We start from the raw sequence: 20,204 nt of genomic DNA, 5'->3' as shown, positions 1-20,204 counted from the left end.
TCGCCTTGCAACCAATACACTGTTTTAATAGCAAAGAAACTGTAAAGGGCACTTTAATTACTCGCAGACAAGTAGTATAACAATATATATGCGACATATATATTAAGTTTACCTTTCAGTTACGAGACGATACGAGAAATACTGCAATATAAATTTTATTCCGACAATTCTCATCTCCAAATATAAATTCTTCTCTTTCATAAACCGCTTGACTATTTCTAAGTCGAAGCTCTAAAAGGTATCAACCTTAATGTTTCGCCGCCTTATTTTTCTCGCTTACTGCACGCAAAAGCCTCCGTACACATGTGTATATACATAACTTCTCAAGCGTTAGACGTCCTCAGACAGCCCATTAATTAAAGCAATTGCATCGCTTTAAAAATCTGTCATCAAACCCACCTCGTACGAGTAATTGCAGTGTAATTAAGACCTCGTATTTCGACATTGTTCTACTGCAGTGCGCTTTAATTGCACGTCATTTCAAAAGACCCGTACAATGGAACTCTAGTAGGAAGGATAAGATATGCCCTAATGGGCATTGTCGCATAGAGAACTCACGAATGCAACTTGTCAAAGACGAAAGAAGTCGGTTGACGGTAAACTGAAATTACATTTAAATCAGTTGGATCACAATTTCTTAGTTCACGTTTAAAAATAACTAGAAAATACATCCCGCATTGATAACAAAGAAATATAAATCAACGTCTATAAACACGGTTTTTGTGCGAACCAAGTAAATGAATTATAAATAAGGCAGAATCAGATCAAGATCAGTTCCGCTACAAGTAGTATTAACCTAGTGGTGTGATCATGATATAGTGGTTTGATCCCCGGCCGTGCACCAATGTCCTTTCAATGTGGTGATCTGACACTCGCTCATACGGTGAAGGAAAACATCGTGAGGAAATCGGCATGCTGTGGACCCAATAAGTCGACGTTTGTCAGGCACAGAAGGCTGATAACCTACTTGCCTTAGAAAAATCAAATGATCACGAACCAGACACAGAAATCTGAGGGGCGCTACAACCCTGGACAAGACCTCATAACAGTAAGTAATTATTAACTGTTCCTTGATCTAAATGTGTTTAAAAGTAGATCTGGCCTTCCTAGAGTTTTGCTACGAGAACCCATCGGTCAGGATTCGAACCCACAGTTGACAGTCGCGTGACGAGCCCAACACAGCTTTTACTTACCTACAGTTACATTATAAAGAAATTATAATACCAGGATGATAGATGTTGGTAATAACAGATAACGAGCCGTAAGTCAGAGGGTAAATAAGGGTTGGAATCGGCATTCTCTCACGCAAGCTTTAGGTGTCAACCCTTAATCAACTCTTGAATTAACGGAGGATCAACTGCTCAAAAATTAATATACGACAGATTATTACCATTATGAAACGTTTGTACCATAAGCGTTGGAGAAACGAAAATTGCCTGCAAGATTCAATATACAGTCAACCCCTGTGACCGTTGATTTGACATGTATTACGCAAACAGATTTTCTGCAATTTATCCTCCCTCCTTATGTCAGTAAAAGTTAGCAAAGCCTTCAAAAATAAAAGTACATAAACTTAGTATTTTTTGTAGGAATCCTGAAAACGAAACTGCATTTCGTTTTCAAGCAAAGACAATGTGTGGGTAATATGTGTAAAAAAGTAAATAATTACGCCCCAATTATAGTGATTATGTAATACCGGCGGGGCCGATGGGGCCCCATATATAATAATACAAATGTGTTTTTTCTAGTAAACGGCGTGAGCATAAATATAATTCATCTAAAAGTTTTTCTCTTAGATGTTGTTTAAATAAATTGTCTGGCATCAATAATCTGTATTAACTTAATAAGTATATAAAAGTTGGTCGAGTTATATACTTAGGTAAAGAACTCTAATTTATCCCAATTACATGAACATCTAAGCTTTCACATTAATTCTATTCACAAAAGATATCCTGAGCTGAAAATACGATGGAGTCAAACTTCAGACTGAAATGACAACAAATTGTTCTTATGTTACAAAATGATAATAGTAATGTTTGTAAGATTTAAAGGGGGATCAAGTGTATTTTACGCAGGCATATGTATTCCCTTTTTCTTGATCTAATGTACTCATGTCTTTCCATCACATGGTTTACACAATTCGAGGGAAAGAGACGAGTCGACTTTCAGATCGTGGATTGACAATAAAAATATATTTTTAAAAACAAAGTCATCTATTAAGTAAACAACTGTGTAGGTAAACACAGGTATCTAATTAATACAAACTATATTATTATACATTGATATTAGAGGAATGATTTGATTGTTACTTTATTTTCATTGAGTAGGTTTTAAAACTATTGATCCGTTTTCATTACTAGAATGCTACATTATCCCTGTGAACATAAGCTAAAGAATATTATTAAAAAGTTAGGGATCCCGTTTGATAACTTCGATTTGTAACCCAAGGTGTGAAACCAATATAAATATTAATTCTTATATCTCTTCGAAATCAATTTTCAAAAGAGTGTAGTAGAGTTTTCTACAAAAAAGTCCGGCATAATATAAAATAATTAGACAAATGAATATCCAGCTGTGCGTAGAAGGGACTGAACTCTAGTTGTTAAATACATTGATACACTTAATTAACAAAGACGAAACTTGACGAAGACTATTTTGTTTTATTTGTTAAGATATTAACCTCCCATTATTCTGGATAAAAAATACCTTTAAGCAGAATTTATATACAAACATGATGGTGTATAACTTATTATTTTTGCTATCACTATGTACGAATTAAAGGTCACAAAATATCATATATTATATATATACACGTCAGATCTCTAATCTATGACCTCTTATTAGATTACCGTAGGTCTTATAAGTAGCTAATGCAACTGATTAAATGTGTTTTGTAAGGCCTACTATACACTATCAAGTACAATAAAAGCATTACATTGCACTAATATATTTTGTTTGATTACCGATTTCAAGTACTCCTGGTTAAAATATAGTTTGCGTAGGTTAGTCTATTTTTATAAGGTTATATAAAAATGCATATTGAAATGGAAAAGGCATAAAAAAGTGAGCCGTTACATGACGCACATGTGAAATATCGAAATTATTTTGTACAAGTCATATGCACAAAACACATTACGATAGGCACTAAAACTTGCATAATGAAAAGATAAAATATTACGATTTTCAGATAATTAATAAATAACAATTATTTTCATTAAATTATAAAAAAAATATTCAAAAATTTATTACAAATTGCGACATTTAAATTCATTTAATTACATACATATAGAATTTCAAAAGTTAGTTCCTTGTTTATTATTATATATTACGCTGAACATAGTTTAACATCATAATATGAAAAATTACACTGCATTTAATCCTTGACACAAAAGCTCATTATGAACGTGGCAATTCGAAAAATTGACGCAAAAAGCTCTGACGAGGATAAAAGCCGTAATTCACCCGCAGCTGATTACTGAGAGAATTCTTTAATTAATACAAATTACTGTTTTGTAAGCGTTTATTATATTGCCTTGGAAGTTCTTAAAACTTTTTTCAATTTAAAATTTAAGAATTATAGTCCTATTTGTATATACTCGTTATTATAAAACCTGTAGTATGCAATAAAAGAAAACTCAGCTGCAAAAAAGTTAGTCGAGCACTATGTTGACGCGATCATGATTTTAACAGTTTTTAAATATGGTTTTAATATAATAATCCTTTATTGAAATATACAATTAAAATGATTGGAACACACTATATGTGTGGCTATGTGTGCGTCATAAATCTATAACAGCTTTGGATTATAACATTTTATAAGACTCTTAACTTCAACTAACAAATTCCCATGTAGAAAATGTTAAGTCCTTTATGTATGGAACAGAGTTAGACAATGGAAAGATTTTATAAATAAGTTTGGGTAAAACTATTTAAAAACAAATCATAAGTGCTACAACTGGGCCGGGCCTTAGATTTCCGTATCTATTTTATAATCATTTGTTTTTTCTAATATGCACGTAGGTATCAGTGTTCTATTCCTAAGACACGCCGTCGTCTATATCGTTCTAAGGCATGCCGGTTTCCTCTCGTATTCATTTACCGTACAAGCGGCTGATAAGCTATTGGTACACAGCCGGGAATCGAACCTACGATCTTACAGATAATAGTCGCACGTTGAAAGCACTAATCAAAAATTACTTTTTTCGAAAAAAAAGTAATGTTATAATTTTTCTTGTGACGTTCTTTTTTCGTAGATATATTATGTTCTTACTGAAGTCCATGGTTTAAAATTAAATCTTATACAAAGCAATAATCATAAGGTACGAACAAAGTATTTAAACTCAACTGTAACATCAAAAGGCTTTTACACGTATGCCGACAGTAAAACGTCTTTTAATTAATCCGAGTTGAAGCCGCGCCATGAATTATGACTTTATAATTCGAAAGCTCGCATCTGTAGCAATAAAGTTTTCGCGACATTTATGTTCGGAATTTGAAATAGACAAAATTACTTTTCTGTCCTTTGAATAATGTTTACGCCGGATGGTTGTGTGACAGCCAATTCGACACAGGACCATAGATTATACACTGTAAAGTCAAAGATGGCGGTCAGAGACTTAAAAAGAACGTGCAGGAATTTCATTCTTGAAATGCTATAGAATGCCTAGACTACGAAGGGCTCTTAGATAAGTAAAAAGAGCATAATCAGTTTTAATGAGGTTTAAGAATCTTTAAAGTTCCCAGATAAAACTGAAATAAGATTTTTTTTAATAAGATATATAAAGAAATTGACAGGATTAGTATTCTTGCTCTATATGTACGACATTTTAGAATCAAAATAGCGTTTAGTCATTAGGTAACACAATAAACGTAAATTTAACAAGTATTATCCTAGAACAGACGAGAAGAACTAGCAATGCACTCCATTTTTTCTCCAAGTTTCTAGTTTACAACAAGTAAAACATACTTTGAAGTAGTTAATTATTATAATAAAGTATTTACGCGATTGAGATAAAACAAGGCCAGTTAGAAAGATTTTCCTTGGCTTGTCTTGACTGCCGAGGTTAATTATAATCATAGATAATGATTGAATAATAATGTATTGAGTCACCGTGACCACGCACGCTGTAAAGCACGCGAGACGTCGCGGTCGGTTTAAATTTAAAATTATGTCACATAATTATAAGTTTAAATACAATAATACATAACTATAATCCGTAAAAAAGTGATTCCTTTAATCTATTGATTTAAATTCATCGAATAAAAAGATTTTGTACTCTTAAAATTTTCTCGTTTAACAGTGCTCAAGACTAGATCATGTTGTGGTTATCCATTTCACAGGTTCTTACCTAGTTTGGAAACCAGTCTCCCAATACTGTCACTGTATTATGAATTATTATTGTTTATGTTTAAGGGAGATTTTTAAAATTTATTCATTTTATAACATATAAAAAAATTAGCGTATAATTTGTTTGATGACCATATAATAAATGAAAGGTTGATTCGTAAATGTGAGTAATTAAATTTATAAAACAATTTTGATGATTTTTGTGTATGTTCGATTGTATTCGAGTTAAGATTTACAGTTACAGTTTTTTTTCTATTAAAATATGTGTACAGGTCAACGTCTGTCGGGTGCGCTAGTAATAAAAACCCTTACCTCTAATACGATTTGTACGAAAAATCTATATTTTCTATTATTTTTTAACTTTACTTTTTATGAATTATTAATATTTTTTATTATTAGTAGGTGTAAAAAAATTGTTAATACTCTATATTTGATTGTCATTTGTAGGTTTTATTCAAAGAATAAAAATTATTAGCATTATTTTTTGCGTGAACCAAAATCTGTCAAAAATACTGTTTAAACATTCATTCAAAATACATTAAATTATATTCTCCGACCAACAAAAGCTTTAAACTGCTTTCAACTAAAATCCAAGCCTTTCAATAAACAAACCAAACTGAAACAACGTTAAAATAATTAGAGAAACAAATATTTAAATTTAAGATGAACAATATTAAATAATGGAACATTGTTTAAACAATTTAAATAAATAATCTATGATCGTAGTTTTAAAATCAAAACTAATATTTTCATAATGATATCTTAATATGTTCTATTCCCGATAAATCATGATAAATGTCAACGTAAAATTTATTTGTAATTATTAATTACTTTAAATTCATTTATTTAATTCCACGGAAACAAATTTTAGAATTATTCCAAATAAATAATTTTATATTTGTATTATCGGTTAAATTAGACCGGTGATTTTTTGCTTTAAAGTATTGTGGGCTAACTAAGAAATTAACAATTATCTGTATGAAGGTAAGGGTTTGTATGAAAAATATTAGTACACAAAACTATCAGGTCCGGTACTCTGTAACTTCCAATAGCGATACCAACGCATGCATTTCGATATAATTTTTTTAATAATCGCGCTGTACAAAAACTCGGAATCACTGTTGAGATTTCCGAATCAGAAATCCCTTTCTCTTACGTTTTGATAGGTACTAATTAGTTATTACACTACTTATTAATAGTTGTCAAACCCATGGTAGAGTCACTGAGATGTAAAAAATTAAATGCATGTTACATGTTGTATGACACATAGTTATAACCCAGTTAATTATGCAAAACAAATTAGTATCGTAATATACAGTAATAATGTTTCGCCTTGTAAGCAAGGCCTGGGAAATACACGTTGCCTTATTTACTTATCTAGGAAAATATACCTATTTGTATACAGTATAAACTTAGAGATTCAAATAACCTGCTGCTAACTTTATAAACATGTAACTAGATACTTTATTTATTCAGCAACAGAATATTACAGGAAATTTGTATAGAAATAAGATTGAACATGACATTTAAAATCGCTACTTTAAACGCAAAAGTTGCGTGCAACAGTTGAATAAATTAATGAAATCACTGTTGCCTGTTACTTCGTTCGTATTTTCTATCTATCCTACGGGAATATTTATTTTCAGGATAAAAAGTAGTGAATTCGAGGCCATTCTATTTCTGTGACACATTTCATCAAGACACGTTCAGTCTTACAAACATAAGTAACGAACATTCTTTCAATGTTTAGTAAGACTCAGATAATGAAAATATTAAATTACTAAATATATTATAAGCTATTTATTATTGCATTAATAATATTCGATAATAGCTATAACAAAGAACAATTATTCTTATCAATGTTGATAACAAATTGAATGAACTAATTATAATAATAATAGAAGGATAATATGAGAATTTAGCATTAAAATATGAATGTATTTATTCGTGCATGTTTTTAAACTGTTCTTCAAGTGAAGCTGTTTAAACTTTTAAAAACTATGAAGTTATCTACAGAAATAACAATGTAATAAAGCTTAAACTAAACTTTATATATAATAAAACAAATAATTTCCATCATCATTTACTAAAAAAACGACAAAGCATAAAGCATAAGGCGAAAGCTTTATTAAACTTTTATGAATCGTAGTTTAAAGTAAAAAGCATAATTAAAAAAAAGAGCTTACGTTCATAAAACTTCACAACACAGAAAGAATAGAAAGAAATTAATAATCATATAAATATCACAGTAAATAAAAAAATTAAACTCACTTATAAAACCACGTGCTAAATGACACGAGTGACAATGTAATGTCGGGAAAGAACCACCGCGAAGTCTAAACTCACAATCACGAATGCCGTCTGAAGAATCGAGGAACTCTATTCTATGAAAATGACGATAATCTTCAATCGAAAATAATCCTTATGCTTACGTTCATAAAGCCGCAAACACCGAAGGACGTGTTATTTGTAAATAATCACATTGAAACCGAAAACATGTTGCTATTGCATTCATCCTCATGATTTATGGAGTGTTGGAAAGAGGAAGGAGAGAGTTTTACGCGCATGTGCATTATTATAGGGTGACAAAACTGTCACGAGGGGAACTTTTTGGAAACTAAAAATTAATTATTAAATAAATTAAATAATAATATATATTTTTTTATTTTCTTATCTAATGTGAGTTTATAATAAGTAAGATAAATAGTTTTTTATAATACTTTTATCTAACTAATAAAAAGGTAAGAATATATGTGATAGATATTATGTCAATTACGGATATACTTCATTTTTATGTATTTATTTTTTAATCAAGATTCTAGATAACGACCAGTTTATTTAACTTTGAAAAACTAAAAATATATTGTGTAAATAATAATACTGAGAGTTATTTATTACTGTTTAGTAAACTTGTAAATAAAAAACTTACCGATACATTCTGGAACAGTATCATTCCATCTATTATCATCATAGCACCATAATATCCGCGCCCTTTGCCGTGTGTCGATGAAAACAAAATTCACATCACACACGTAGTGCGCTACATCTTCGTTTCTATACACAATGTAGCCGTTAGATGGCGCTGATACAGTAACACACCCTAAACCTGTAGATGAAATAATACCAATGTACTAATACACCAGCACCACAATACCGATGCCGTTAAATTAAAAAAAAATATATTATGTGGAAAGTATTTTTAAGTTGTTCTGACAGCCTGGCAAAGATGGCGCTTAACTAAATACACAAGCAAACGTAAACACTCGTAGTTATCAAAACCTCTGAAAGATGGCGCTGTATCGGCTGAAAAACTGACACAGAGCTTACACATCTATCACTCACCCGCACGATCTAGTGCGCGCGGAGGACTCTGATGCCTCATAAAATTCCACACACAACTAAACTAAATTAAACTAAACAAATGGACTGTGTCTTTCTCGCCGGCAAATCGGCGCGCACAAGACTTCGTCAGCAGGTCTCTCGCTGGGCTTCCGTCGGGTCAACCGGGGGTCTCACCCAGTGTGGAATGACCGCGAGTCCGGTACGCTATTGCCGTCGTGGGGGACTCTCCAGCCCCACCAACACACAACAACGAGTGCTGCGAGAGCGAAGACGCTCCACAGGCCCGCCACAACGACCGCCCAGAAACTGACACCCCCCAAGAAGACGGCATCCGCAGACTTTCACAGAATATTAAAAAAAATTACTTACTTTTATAATGTAACAACACGCCTCTCTTTGGGAAGGCGCCCTTAGATCTAGCTTCAACTAATACTTCAACAGTGTTTGTTACAGAGAGCAAGCGTAATGGCATTTCAACTTGATCACAGCTGCTTAGAAGAGAATCACCGTTTGAATCATGCACTGCAACGTAATCAGTGCAGTTACTTTCAAATGGGCCTATACCTGCAAACAAATAATATGTATTAATCTTGACCTTTGGTTGTTAAATTAAAAAAATATATTTAAAAGATTAAATAATATTTTGTTTTACAAATATGATGTTTTATATTTGGTAAAATAGCATGCATTCCTAACTAATTTAATCAATTGTTATAAACAAATGAAAAATTGCCAGACGAAACTTAATTTAAAAAAATCACTTTTAATTGCTTCTTGCGATTCATAAATAAAAAAAAGTTTTACGTCTATATAAATGTAATTTCTTTATATATCGCGTATAATGTCTTTATATACATTATCTTTAATTAAAATTTTCTCGTGAGGCTTCCAATTCGCGAGCCGTCTAAAAAATGAACTTACTTCTTAAACTAACATCAAGCAAAGTAACTCGAATTCGTTGCTCTGGATGTGCCCGGAGTTTCCACCGGCACTCATCTCCGACGTAGAAGTGCGGATATCCGGGTGTCCGGATGTAGCCCTCGCTCTCTGGACCCCTATCTGCCACCTGCACTTCGCGGTTGCAATAGTGGACTGATAGGGAATCTAAACAAAATTATTTATATTATTTGCGCGTAAGTAGAAAATTGTTTTATAATGTTCAGTTTAAAAAAAGAATGTAAGAGAATATATTCTAATAAAAAAAAAATTCATCGAAGTATCGGCAAATTCTGAATATGCTTTATTTAAATGTCAGCATATGTAAGTTCCCTTTAGAACATTCTCTTTAAGGGTTCAAGGTTACACGTAAAAGCCTTATCATTTCTCACGCAACCAATAACCTTTATGTAATTGATACTTTGCCGCTGAAATACAGAGTAAAGAGAGACGAAGTATTGTGAATTCTTTTATATTTACGCAAATATAACATATTTAAGCAAGTATATAAAATATATCTGAAGTATTTCCGGGCCAATTCGACTTAGGGTTCTTCAAGAAAAGAGCGTACAAATTCTTAAAAAACCGGCAACGCACTCGCGAGCCCTCTGGCATCGAGAGTGTCCATGGACGGCGGTATCACTTAACATCAGATGAGCCTCCTGCCCGTTTACCCCAGTTCTAAAAAAAAAAGTTTGTCCTTTTTTTAGCGATATATAGGATATATTTGCATTGTAAAAATGTCCATCTCTGTTAAAAGTTTACGTAATCTTAATATGAATCAAAGTCTGGTTTGTTCGAAAACTTATAAGACACGGCGACCGAATTTCAAGGTTTTCGATTTCTAATATTTGTCTCCTTCTTCATTTGTTCTCCGACAATGCCTTTTTATAATATTTACGTTTAGTGTGAAAGTATGCTCCTATAAAACCGTACTTAGGACAGATTGTTGTGATTCTCAATCGGAGATCAGTCTTGAAGCACCAAAAGATTATTTTAAATAGCTTCAGCAATAACTTTTCCGGTACGGTAAACATGGAGAGGAAACCAGATTTAGGGTACGATTCAGTGTCAAGTTAAGTATGACTTCTGTATGTCTTAACACGATGTCCCAACTCGGAATAACAGCATTACTCCTAAAATAGGACAGTGTGTGTCAAATCTGATTATCAACTTGCCTTAAAATAATTATTAATTAAACAGAAGCAAAGATCCATGAAAGGCTGAAACGCTACTCAATTTTTATTCGATTGTGGTGAAATTGTATAGAAATTGTAAAAAAATATATAAAGAAAAACACTTTTTTAACGGATTGGAGTTATGTAAACTTATAAATATTTAAACATAATTTTAAATTAAACCAAAGTTTCGCGTGCTTTACAGCGTGCGGGGTCACGGTGACTGAAGACAAAAGGTGTTGAATGTCAAAAAAGTAACACAGCTGTAGAAAATGTTGTAATATCTGTATTTATTTCCCCGGAGTTATGTTAATAAAAGGCAATACTAAAAGATGACATTTTCCACCTACCATAGTTAATATGTTTTTAACTGGTTCCACAACAATTGTAGAAAATTGAACTACATGGATACACGCAGTGCTCAGTGGGGTCTGATGACTTGTAGTTCAAAATTAATTTGAACATCATTATACAATTACTACACGCTATATTAATTCTTAATTTTTTATTCTACCTACTTCATATTTTTGTGTTGCCTTATTATTATAAGCTTAAACTTGTTTAACGGATATAAAATCTTTTTCATTACATAGGTATTCACGTCTATCACAAATATTTTCACTCCAAATACATTAATAATCTAACTTTTGATTATGTTTATAGTACGTATTAAACAGTCAATGTCAAGGACCGCGTTAAATAAAATAGATTAATTTGTATTGAAAGGAATATTCAAATGAGTACGTGTGTGGTGTGATAAGCGAATGAGTAGTAATGAATGGGAATTGTGTTATATGTATTTTATATATTATCGGTATATCAAAGTAATGTGTTTATATACTAGTTATTAAGGTCTTACTTTTGACATGACACACACAAACAGTCGTTTTGAGGTGTGAAGATCTTCGCCGATAGAAATAGAAAAAGAAATCTATTTTTTTCTCATGCCTCCTAATAATTGGTAGTCATCCTTTTTATATTTATCCTTGTGCATTGGCAACCTTAACAATAGCCATCAGCCACTGTTGGATGTTTGTAGTCATGACATATAAGATATATATTCAGTTAGTATTTTATGACATTAACCGCCTATCGTTTGTCGTCTGGACTCATGGTTGCAGTCTGCAGATAAATTTTACAAGGTATGTGATTTGCTTGCCGTATCTTTTCGCACATTCACGATTAAGAACGAAACGAGTTTCGAAATACATGAAATAGATAATGCAACAAAAAGACGCTAGGTATAAAATTGTACTCAACGTCGTAATTTTGACACAGGCTAAAAATGAAATCAGAACCGTAATGAAGCATCAATAAAACTAGTATAGTCTAGTAGTAAACATGAACATTGACCTGTATGTTTAATCACAGACTTTCCACCTTCAGGTGACTTATGAAAATCCTATTATACCTAAGAGTCTCTCAAACTTTGCTGAATTGAAAATTTCAAGCACCCCCATTAAAAGCGTTAAGTTACCGCGAATTTTCATAAAATTACGGCTTATATTGCTGACAATTAATTATACTGAAATGAGATATTACAGATAGAGAACAACAATTCATTATTATTAAAAAATCATTTTTAAAATTTGAATTTAATTAATAGCATAAGCGAGTCAATAAATATTATTTATGACCGTAGTATCGTCTACAATATTGTATTATTGTTATCGACAAATTACACTTACATCAATAACAATCTAAAATCAATAATATAGATAATTTCTTTTAAAATATAGAAATCGGTGGCGCTACAACTTTTTTAGGTCTGAGCCTCAGGTTCCGGAATTTCATGATCATTATGTAAATCTAATTGGCAAGTAAGTGATCAGCCTCCTTCCAGCGAATCTTAAATGCGTACATAGAAAGCCATTGGTGCACAGCCGGGTGTCGAACCTACTACCTCCTGAAACCGATGACGGCGCACGTTAAATCCACAAAGCTCTTGATAATTTCTTTAACATAAAAAAAATTACTACTATCATTTTTTATACTTATGCAGTACTAGTTTTTTTTTATCATTTTTCTTCTGCCTCATAATAAGCTGCTACTTAGATATATTTATTGTGAGTCAATAAACCTTTGGCGGAGCTTTTACATGTCCTTTTATACATATTATTATTTATATATTTCCTTTAGATTTTATTTTATTTAATTTGAGTTACAGTTGCATGTTATTTTAAGTTTATTTTTATTTATTAATTAGACACTTCTTGTACCCTGGGTACAAGGAGGTGTTTTTTTATTGTTCCATATTAGGGTTGCCTGGACGAAATTGCCCGCCTTTTAGTTTTAAGGCCGCCCGTTGCTTAATAACTTATGTAACCTATTTACTTTTTGTTTATTATATTGTATATTATAGAAACGAAAAATTAATTAATAAATACCAGTTAATGACGGTGTTCCTTACACGTACATATAAATTGAGATTATATAGATTATAGAACATTTACCCAAACAGAAACATAAACTCACCAAAATGACAATTGTCTATGAAAACAGAATTCGACACAGACACTAAATCGGATTAATTGTACATTGGGCATTGTACTGCAGCCGAGGGGATTACAATCGATACATTTATCTAAATGTGTGGAAAAGATTTTATTATAGATAGCCACAATATCGTGTTAAACTGACAAAAATATTACTGCCACAGTCAGAGTTTATTCAGAGTAAATAGTCAATGATAATTAAAGCGATTTTTATTCTCCCATTCATTCTAAAATCATGGCATGCTTTGATTTCAAACAAACTATCATCTGCTAGCTTTCCGTTCACCCTGTCTTCAGTTCTGCAACAGCACTGAATTTATTTGTGACAGGGATAAGAAGGCTGAGGGATTAATGTTAGATGTTTTTATATTGGAGTAGTAATTAAACTTGATAGTTGTTTAATATGTAGTCTATATACTGTGATAGCTCTTATAATTATAATTTTATTTTTCGATCCTTTTAGTTTATATCTTCTTTTAGGTATATATATTTTAATGATTAACCTTCATGATTTCTTAAAAAATCGTGTTCTATAAAAAAAACTTTCAAGCATAGCCCAGGCATTACAGACAATAATAATTATAACTTTTTATTATTATTATAAATATTATAAAAAGTTATAATTATTATTGTCTCTAATGCCTGGGCTATGCTTGAAAGTTTTTTTTTATAGAACAGGGGGTAAACGGGTAGCAGGCTCTGATGTTAAGTGATGTGTATAGCCCATGGACAGTCTCAATGCCAGAGGGCTCACGAGTGCGTTGCCGGCCTTTATGAAGGACCCCGATTTTGAATTTTGTCTGTCTGTCTGTCACCATCTGTCCACTGTCCTTTTATCCAGGGAATTCATACTGGGAAGAGTCTTTTTCTACATTCAATCAAAACGCATAGTATTTTCATATAAGTATTCACCGGGTTGGAAAAACCTCACGCGTTCAACCAACACAGCTCAATAAATTATTATAGTAGAAATATCAATACTAAAATGATATCATTATTTTCGCACATATAATGGATTTATTATGCGTATTGGACCATTAAGATCAAATGACATTGGGGCGTGGGGTAATACGTTTTAATACGTTCTTTTTCATATATTTTATTCTCTTTTCGTACATAATACATAACAACTTAATTAGAGAGAAATCATAGTATTGAGTCTATTTTGTTTTTTTGTAAAATAAATATACGTATGAATAATGTATAGTATTTTACTATCGTTATTGACCAAAAACGACTGTACACTTAAGTTGTTTACATTTTGATTTGTAAGTCCATACACAGTGTACCAAAGCACTTTCTTTACGATTACAAAAAATGCCTTATTTTTTTAATAGTTGTTAAAATTATCATTATACATAAACACGATAGAAAAAAAAATATTATTAACCTGAGATAACTCCAACAGTTAATATAATTGAAATAACAACATTTATTGCTTTAAACAACGCAAAAACTAAACAGTAGAAAAGTTTTAATAAAAATTACATTCACAGCATTGTATATTTATTTCTCACAAATTTACAATAGGTGGCGCTAGCAACACCAAGTTAAGACATGACACAGGCTGCATCCATGACAATGCAAACCGTTAAGCAATGTGTAGATAATTTTATTAAAACGACGTTTAAATGTGTATATTTTAACATGCAATACAGATAAATAAAAATAAATTCGCTTATTCGAAACTGCAATTCATCACTATGGTTCCCCATAAAATACGCACGTGTCAACAACAATAGTTTACTCCAACACCCTAAAATTTTAACATTTTGGTATCAGCCATTTCACGTGACCTACCTTACTGTGTAACGGTACTGAAGCTCGCCGTTAAATTATTCAAACCATTGAATTTTAAAGTTCAACTTAAACTGGCGGACGTGCTTCCCAAAGCAGTTTATTTTTACTATTATGGCTTTTGATAAGCGGACTGAATGTATACGTATTATCACATTGTCACGTTAACGTTCGTGTAAATAAATGTACGCAAACCTAGAGGAATTGTTAAATTATTTGAAATGGTTCTGTATGATGGGTAACAGTTAATGTGTCTTTATAAAAATGGTACAAAATAAAATGTGTTTATTTTGGAAGATAAGATACAGATATCACTTATTCCACGTCATTTAATTTGAATCGGTAGACATCTCTACTCATCGGCAAAGAAGTCGAAAGCCGGCGTAAAACTCTCGTTCTGTTTTAAAATAGCAAATCATCAAACAACACTTATTTTAAAACCAATATCGCAAATTAATTAGAAGTAGCCTGCCTAGCACTAGTCCCAGGCCCTTTAACGACTAGATACTCGTTAACTTTATAGTAAGCCTTTTTACGCAGCTTTTTTAAAAAAAAACATCAGTTCAGATTTGAACTTAAAAAGATCCGTTAACCTACGTAATTCGTTAATTAAAATTATACACGGAATCATATGTGCCCTTTTCAGAAGGTTAGTCCTAGCTGTGGGCACATGAAGTAACGGCAGATGAACGCCATCTGACGCAGCCTTTAGGCACATTAAAACTAATATTAAACTAGTTAAAACTATTAAATACATCACGAGCGCGAACTCTCGGCGTACTCTAATCTCGTCGTAGCCCACAGAACCAAGATTAATAATACTTGAGTGGGTAAAAGGGTCATAATAAAGATGTGCCTGAAAATGTTTTTGTAAATTATAAAACACTCCCAATATTAATCAAGTTAATTGTATTATCAACTTCCCAACACATGAACTAAAACCCCATCATGCATACTCTTCAACCCTTTTTCTGAGGCCTGAGGCTTCGATTTGTTATGTCAACATTTTCGTTATAGGCACGAGTTTTAGTTATATCACAATACATGATTTTGATACACGTCATAATTTTTTTGTGTCTGAGACATGCCAGTTTCGTCTCGATGTTTCTTTAACCGTTTACCCTAGTGGGAGTGCCATGCTGTTGCTTTCGGGCTTCAGCCAAATGGGCAGGCACGACCGGGGCAGTACCACTGTCTCACAGAAAACCGGCGTGAAGTGATGCAATAGGTTTATCTTATTGTACTCGCGTTTCGTTCGGTGAGTGAGACTCCCGGAGCCCATCCCCCCCCCCTTCCCCAGAGTATGACGGTGCAGTTTAAAGAAAGATTACCCCAGGGGGGTACCACACGTGGAGAATCCCCCTCTGGGCGTCCATCATCGGAACAATCAGTATCCGGTGGTGGATGCACAGGCTGCCCTTCGTATTCTGGGGTGGGCAAAAACTGCGCTCTAAACAAAACATCCAGTTCTAGTTTTAGGTTTCGATCTCGGGGCAAACGGAAGAATTCGCCGAAGGCAACCCCTTCCACGCTCACAGTGGACTTCACCAATGTTAGGGGGCTCAACTCAAACCTAAGCGCGGTTCACTTTCACCTTGAATCTGCGAAGCCGGCCTTATTCTTCCTCACTGAGACTCAGATATCCTCCCCGGCTGATACTTCTTACCTCTCCTACCCGGGGTACAAATTGGAACATTCATTTGTGCCGCGGGCGGGAGTTTGCGTGTACGTCAGAGAGGATATCTGTTCTCGTCGCCTTGGGACGCTTGAAGGAAGGGACCTATCTAACCTCTGGCTCCGCATAGACTGCGATGACCATCCGCGATTCTATGCGTGCCTGTATAGGTCCCATAGCGGAAATGACGAAACTGACCGACTCATCGAGCACATCCAAATGGCTACAGATTCCCTGCTTGAAAGGGTTCCTACCGCCGAAATCGTGATACTTGGCGATTTTAACGCCCACCATGCCGATTGGCTGGGTTCTGAAACCACCGATCACGCGGGAAGATCCTTTCACGACTTTGCTTTAGCCTACGACCTGACACAAATGGTCCCTGCGATTACGCGAATACCAGATGTGGACGGTCATAAACCCTCTTTGTTGGACCTTCTGCTGACTTCGCATCCGGAGAACTATCAAGTCTCCGTTGACCCGCCATTGGGTTCATCGGATCATTGTGTGGTCCGGAGTACTGTGCCATCTACGCGCCCTTCGCGGTCGCGCTTTTTGGGTTTTCGCCGTATTTGGCACTACAAGTCAGCAGATTGGGACGGGATGCGGTCTTTCTTTGCGTCCTACCCTTGGGGGCCTATTTGCTTTTCGTCTGAAGCTCCAGATTCCGTCGCTGCCTCTGTCGCCGAAGTGGTTCTGCAGGGAATGGAACTCTTTATTCCTTTTTCTGCGGTGCCGATCGGTGGCAAGTCTCAGCCCTGGTTTAAGCGTTCTTGCAAGACAGCCTCGCGTCGAAAGCGAGAATGCTTTAAGGCATGGGCAGAAGCGGCGAAATCTCGTGATGCTAATACCAGCGAACTCAAAAAAGCATATAACTCAGCCTCCAGGTCCTTCAAACGGGAAATCACTAAAACAAAGTCAGAGCACATTGCCAGATTTGGCGAGAGATTGGCCCAACTCCCTTCGGGGACTCGAGCCTTCTGGTCTCTAGCCAAAGCTGTCCAAGGGAATTTTTGTCAGCCCTCCATTCCACCATTGCACAGGGAGGATGACTCGCTGGCCCACACTGCGAAGGAGAAGGCCGACCTTTTAGGCTGTCTCTTCGCGTCCAACTCGACTTTGGATGACCGAGGGAGATCACCACCGAGCATTTCACGGTGTGATTCTTCGATGCCGGAAGTTACATTCCGGCAACGTGCTGTCCGTAAAGCATTATCTTCCTTGGACATACATAAGTCGAGCGGGCCGGATGGTATTCCTCCAATTGTGCTGCGTACTTGTGCTCCTGAGTTGGCTCCGGTCTTAACGCGCCTTTTCCGGTACCTGTACTCGCTTGGCACTGTCCCGGAGTGCTGGAAGATCGCATCGATACATCCGATCCCTAAAAAAGGCGATCGCTCCGATCCGTCCAACTATCGCCCAATAGCGATAACCTCCTTGTTCTCCAAATTAATGGAATCCATTATTAATTGCCAGCTCCTGGAGTATCTGGAGGGCCACCAGCTGATAAGTGACTCTCAGTACGGCTTTCGTCGTGGTCGTTCGGCTGGTGACCTTCTTGTATACCTTACGCATAGATGGGCGGAGGCAATTGAGTCCAAGGGGGAGGCTCTAGCGGTTAGTTTGGACATAGCGAAAGCCTTCGATCGGGTGTGGCACAGAGCACTACTCTCGAAGCTTCCAGCCTATGGGCTTCCCGAGAAATTATGCGATTGGATCTCCAGCTTTCTGGCCGATCGGAGCATCAAGGTCGTCATCGACGGAGCATGTTCCGACCTTAAACCCGTGAACGCTGGGGTCCCACAAGGCTGTGTTTTATCCCCGACCCTGTTTCTTCTGCATATCAATGATATGTTGCAACTTAGCAACATTCACTGCTATGCGGATGACAGCACTGGGGACACTCTTTACACTGGCCGGGCAAGTATTTCTCGGGCAGATGTCGATGAGTACCGGAACAAACTTGTGTCTGAAGTAGAAACCCTACTACGTGGAGTCTCTGACTGGGGCAGACTAAACCTAGTCCAATTTAACCCCAAAAAGACACAAGTTTGCGCGTTTTCCGCTAAAAAAACAGCCTTTGTCGCTACTCCTCTTTTCGAAAACACTCTCCTTAAAGCCACAGCCAGCATTGGAATACTTGGCGTTGACATATCGAACGACGTTCAGTTTCGCGGTCACTTGGAGGGAAAGGCAAAATTAGCCTCCAAAAAGCTCGGTGTGCTCAGCAGGGCGAGACGGTACTTCACTCCGGGCCACCGCTTGCAACTATATAAAGCGCAAATTCGGCCCCACATGGAGTACTGTTCCCACCTTTGGGCGGGTGCTCCCCAGTACCAGCTTCTTCCACTTGACCGTATTCAACGAAGAGCGGTTCGAATCGTTGACGACCAAAATCTCTCCAAGCGGCTTGATCCTTTGGCTTTGCGTAGAGATGTGGGGTCTCTCTGCATCTTCTACCGCATTTACCATGGAGAGTGTTCAGAGGAGTTGTTCGGATTAATACCTGCAGCTGAGTTTCATCATCGGACGTCGAGGCAGAATACGAAATTCCACCCGTATCACCTCGACGTCCGCCGTTCCACAACTGCGCGTTTTTCCAGGCAGTTTTTGCCGCGCACCACCACTCTGTGGAACCAGCTGCCAACTGAAGTATTTCCGAACCAATTCGACTTAGGGTCCTTCAAGAAAAGAGCGTACCAATTCTTAAAAGGCCGGCAACGCACTCGCGAGCCCTCTGGCATTGAGGGTGTCCATGGGCGGCGGTATCACTTAACATCAGGTGAGCCTCCTGCCCGTTTGCCCCCTGTTTTATAAAAAAAAAAAAAAAAACCGTACATACAACTTTCGCAAATTAATATACATATTTGTACGGGATTCGAACATACGAACACAGAGTTGAGAATTGCACGCTTAACCACTAGCCTGCTTCAAATTGGCCCCTAACGAAGTATTATCAGACACGTGCCCATTTGCAGCCCATTCAGGAAATCTCGAGGGACATGAGGTTTTTATAACAAGGGTATGGGCTCATCATTTTCATAAGAAATTTCTTGTTATATTAGTATGTAGACTGTAAGATATATGTCGTAAGACCACTAATAAATAAACATTATGTATCGTCTTTATCACGCACAAATACATGGAACAAAATATTTTATAAATAAAACCGTAACATTTCACACCAGTTTTAACGTATTTTAATTAGCGTAATACACCAGTGGTCATCAATTATGATCTCGATGAAAAACCGTTTCCTTGAACCAAAACTGGATATGCATCCAGTTTTGGTGCAGAGGAAACGGTATTAGTGAAAGGTTAAGAGGGCAAGTCATAATCTCAAAAAAACCCTAGCATATTAAATATAGCATTAATACATACGATATTTTATAAATTAAATTTACCGCTTTATATTCGTTTCGGTATATAAATAA

The 20,204-nt window shown here is 35.4% G+C and overlaps 1 protein-coding gene across 1 annotated transcript in view; it reads right to left on the bottom strand.

Moving 5' to 3' along the window:
* The window catches only part of LOC110994176, a 70,184-nt gene that overhangs the window by 12,571 nt on the left and 37,409 nt on the right, over window positions 1-20,204 (bottom strand). The window contains exons 4-6 of the mRNA XM_022260695.2: window positions 9,611-9,793; window positions 9,059-9,253; window positions 8,277-8,453 (exon numbers count right to left, since the gene is read on the bottom strand). Of these exons, the coding sequence (XP_022116387.2) occupies window positions 8,277-8,453; window positions 9,059-9,253; window positions 9,611-9,793 (555 nt within the window). The remainder of the gene's footprint in view (window positions 1-8,276; window positions 8,454-9,058; window positions 9,254-9,610; window positions 9,794-20,204) is intronic.

The sequence above is a fragment of the Pieris rapae genome, chromosome 10, assembly GCF_905147795.1.
Source record: "Pieris rapae chromosome 10, ilPieRapa1.1, whole genome shotgun sequence".
Lineage (NCBI taxonomy): Eukaryota > Metazoa > Arthropoda > Insecta > Lepidoptera > Pieridae > Pieris > Pieris rapae.
Note: the sequence above shows the minus strand (reverse complement) of the source record. Positions and strands in the feature narration are given on the sequence as shown.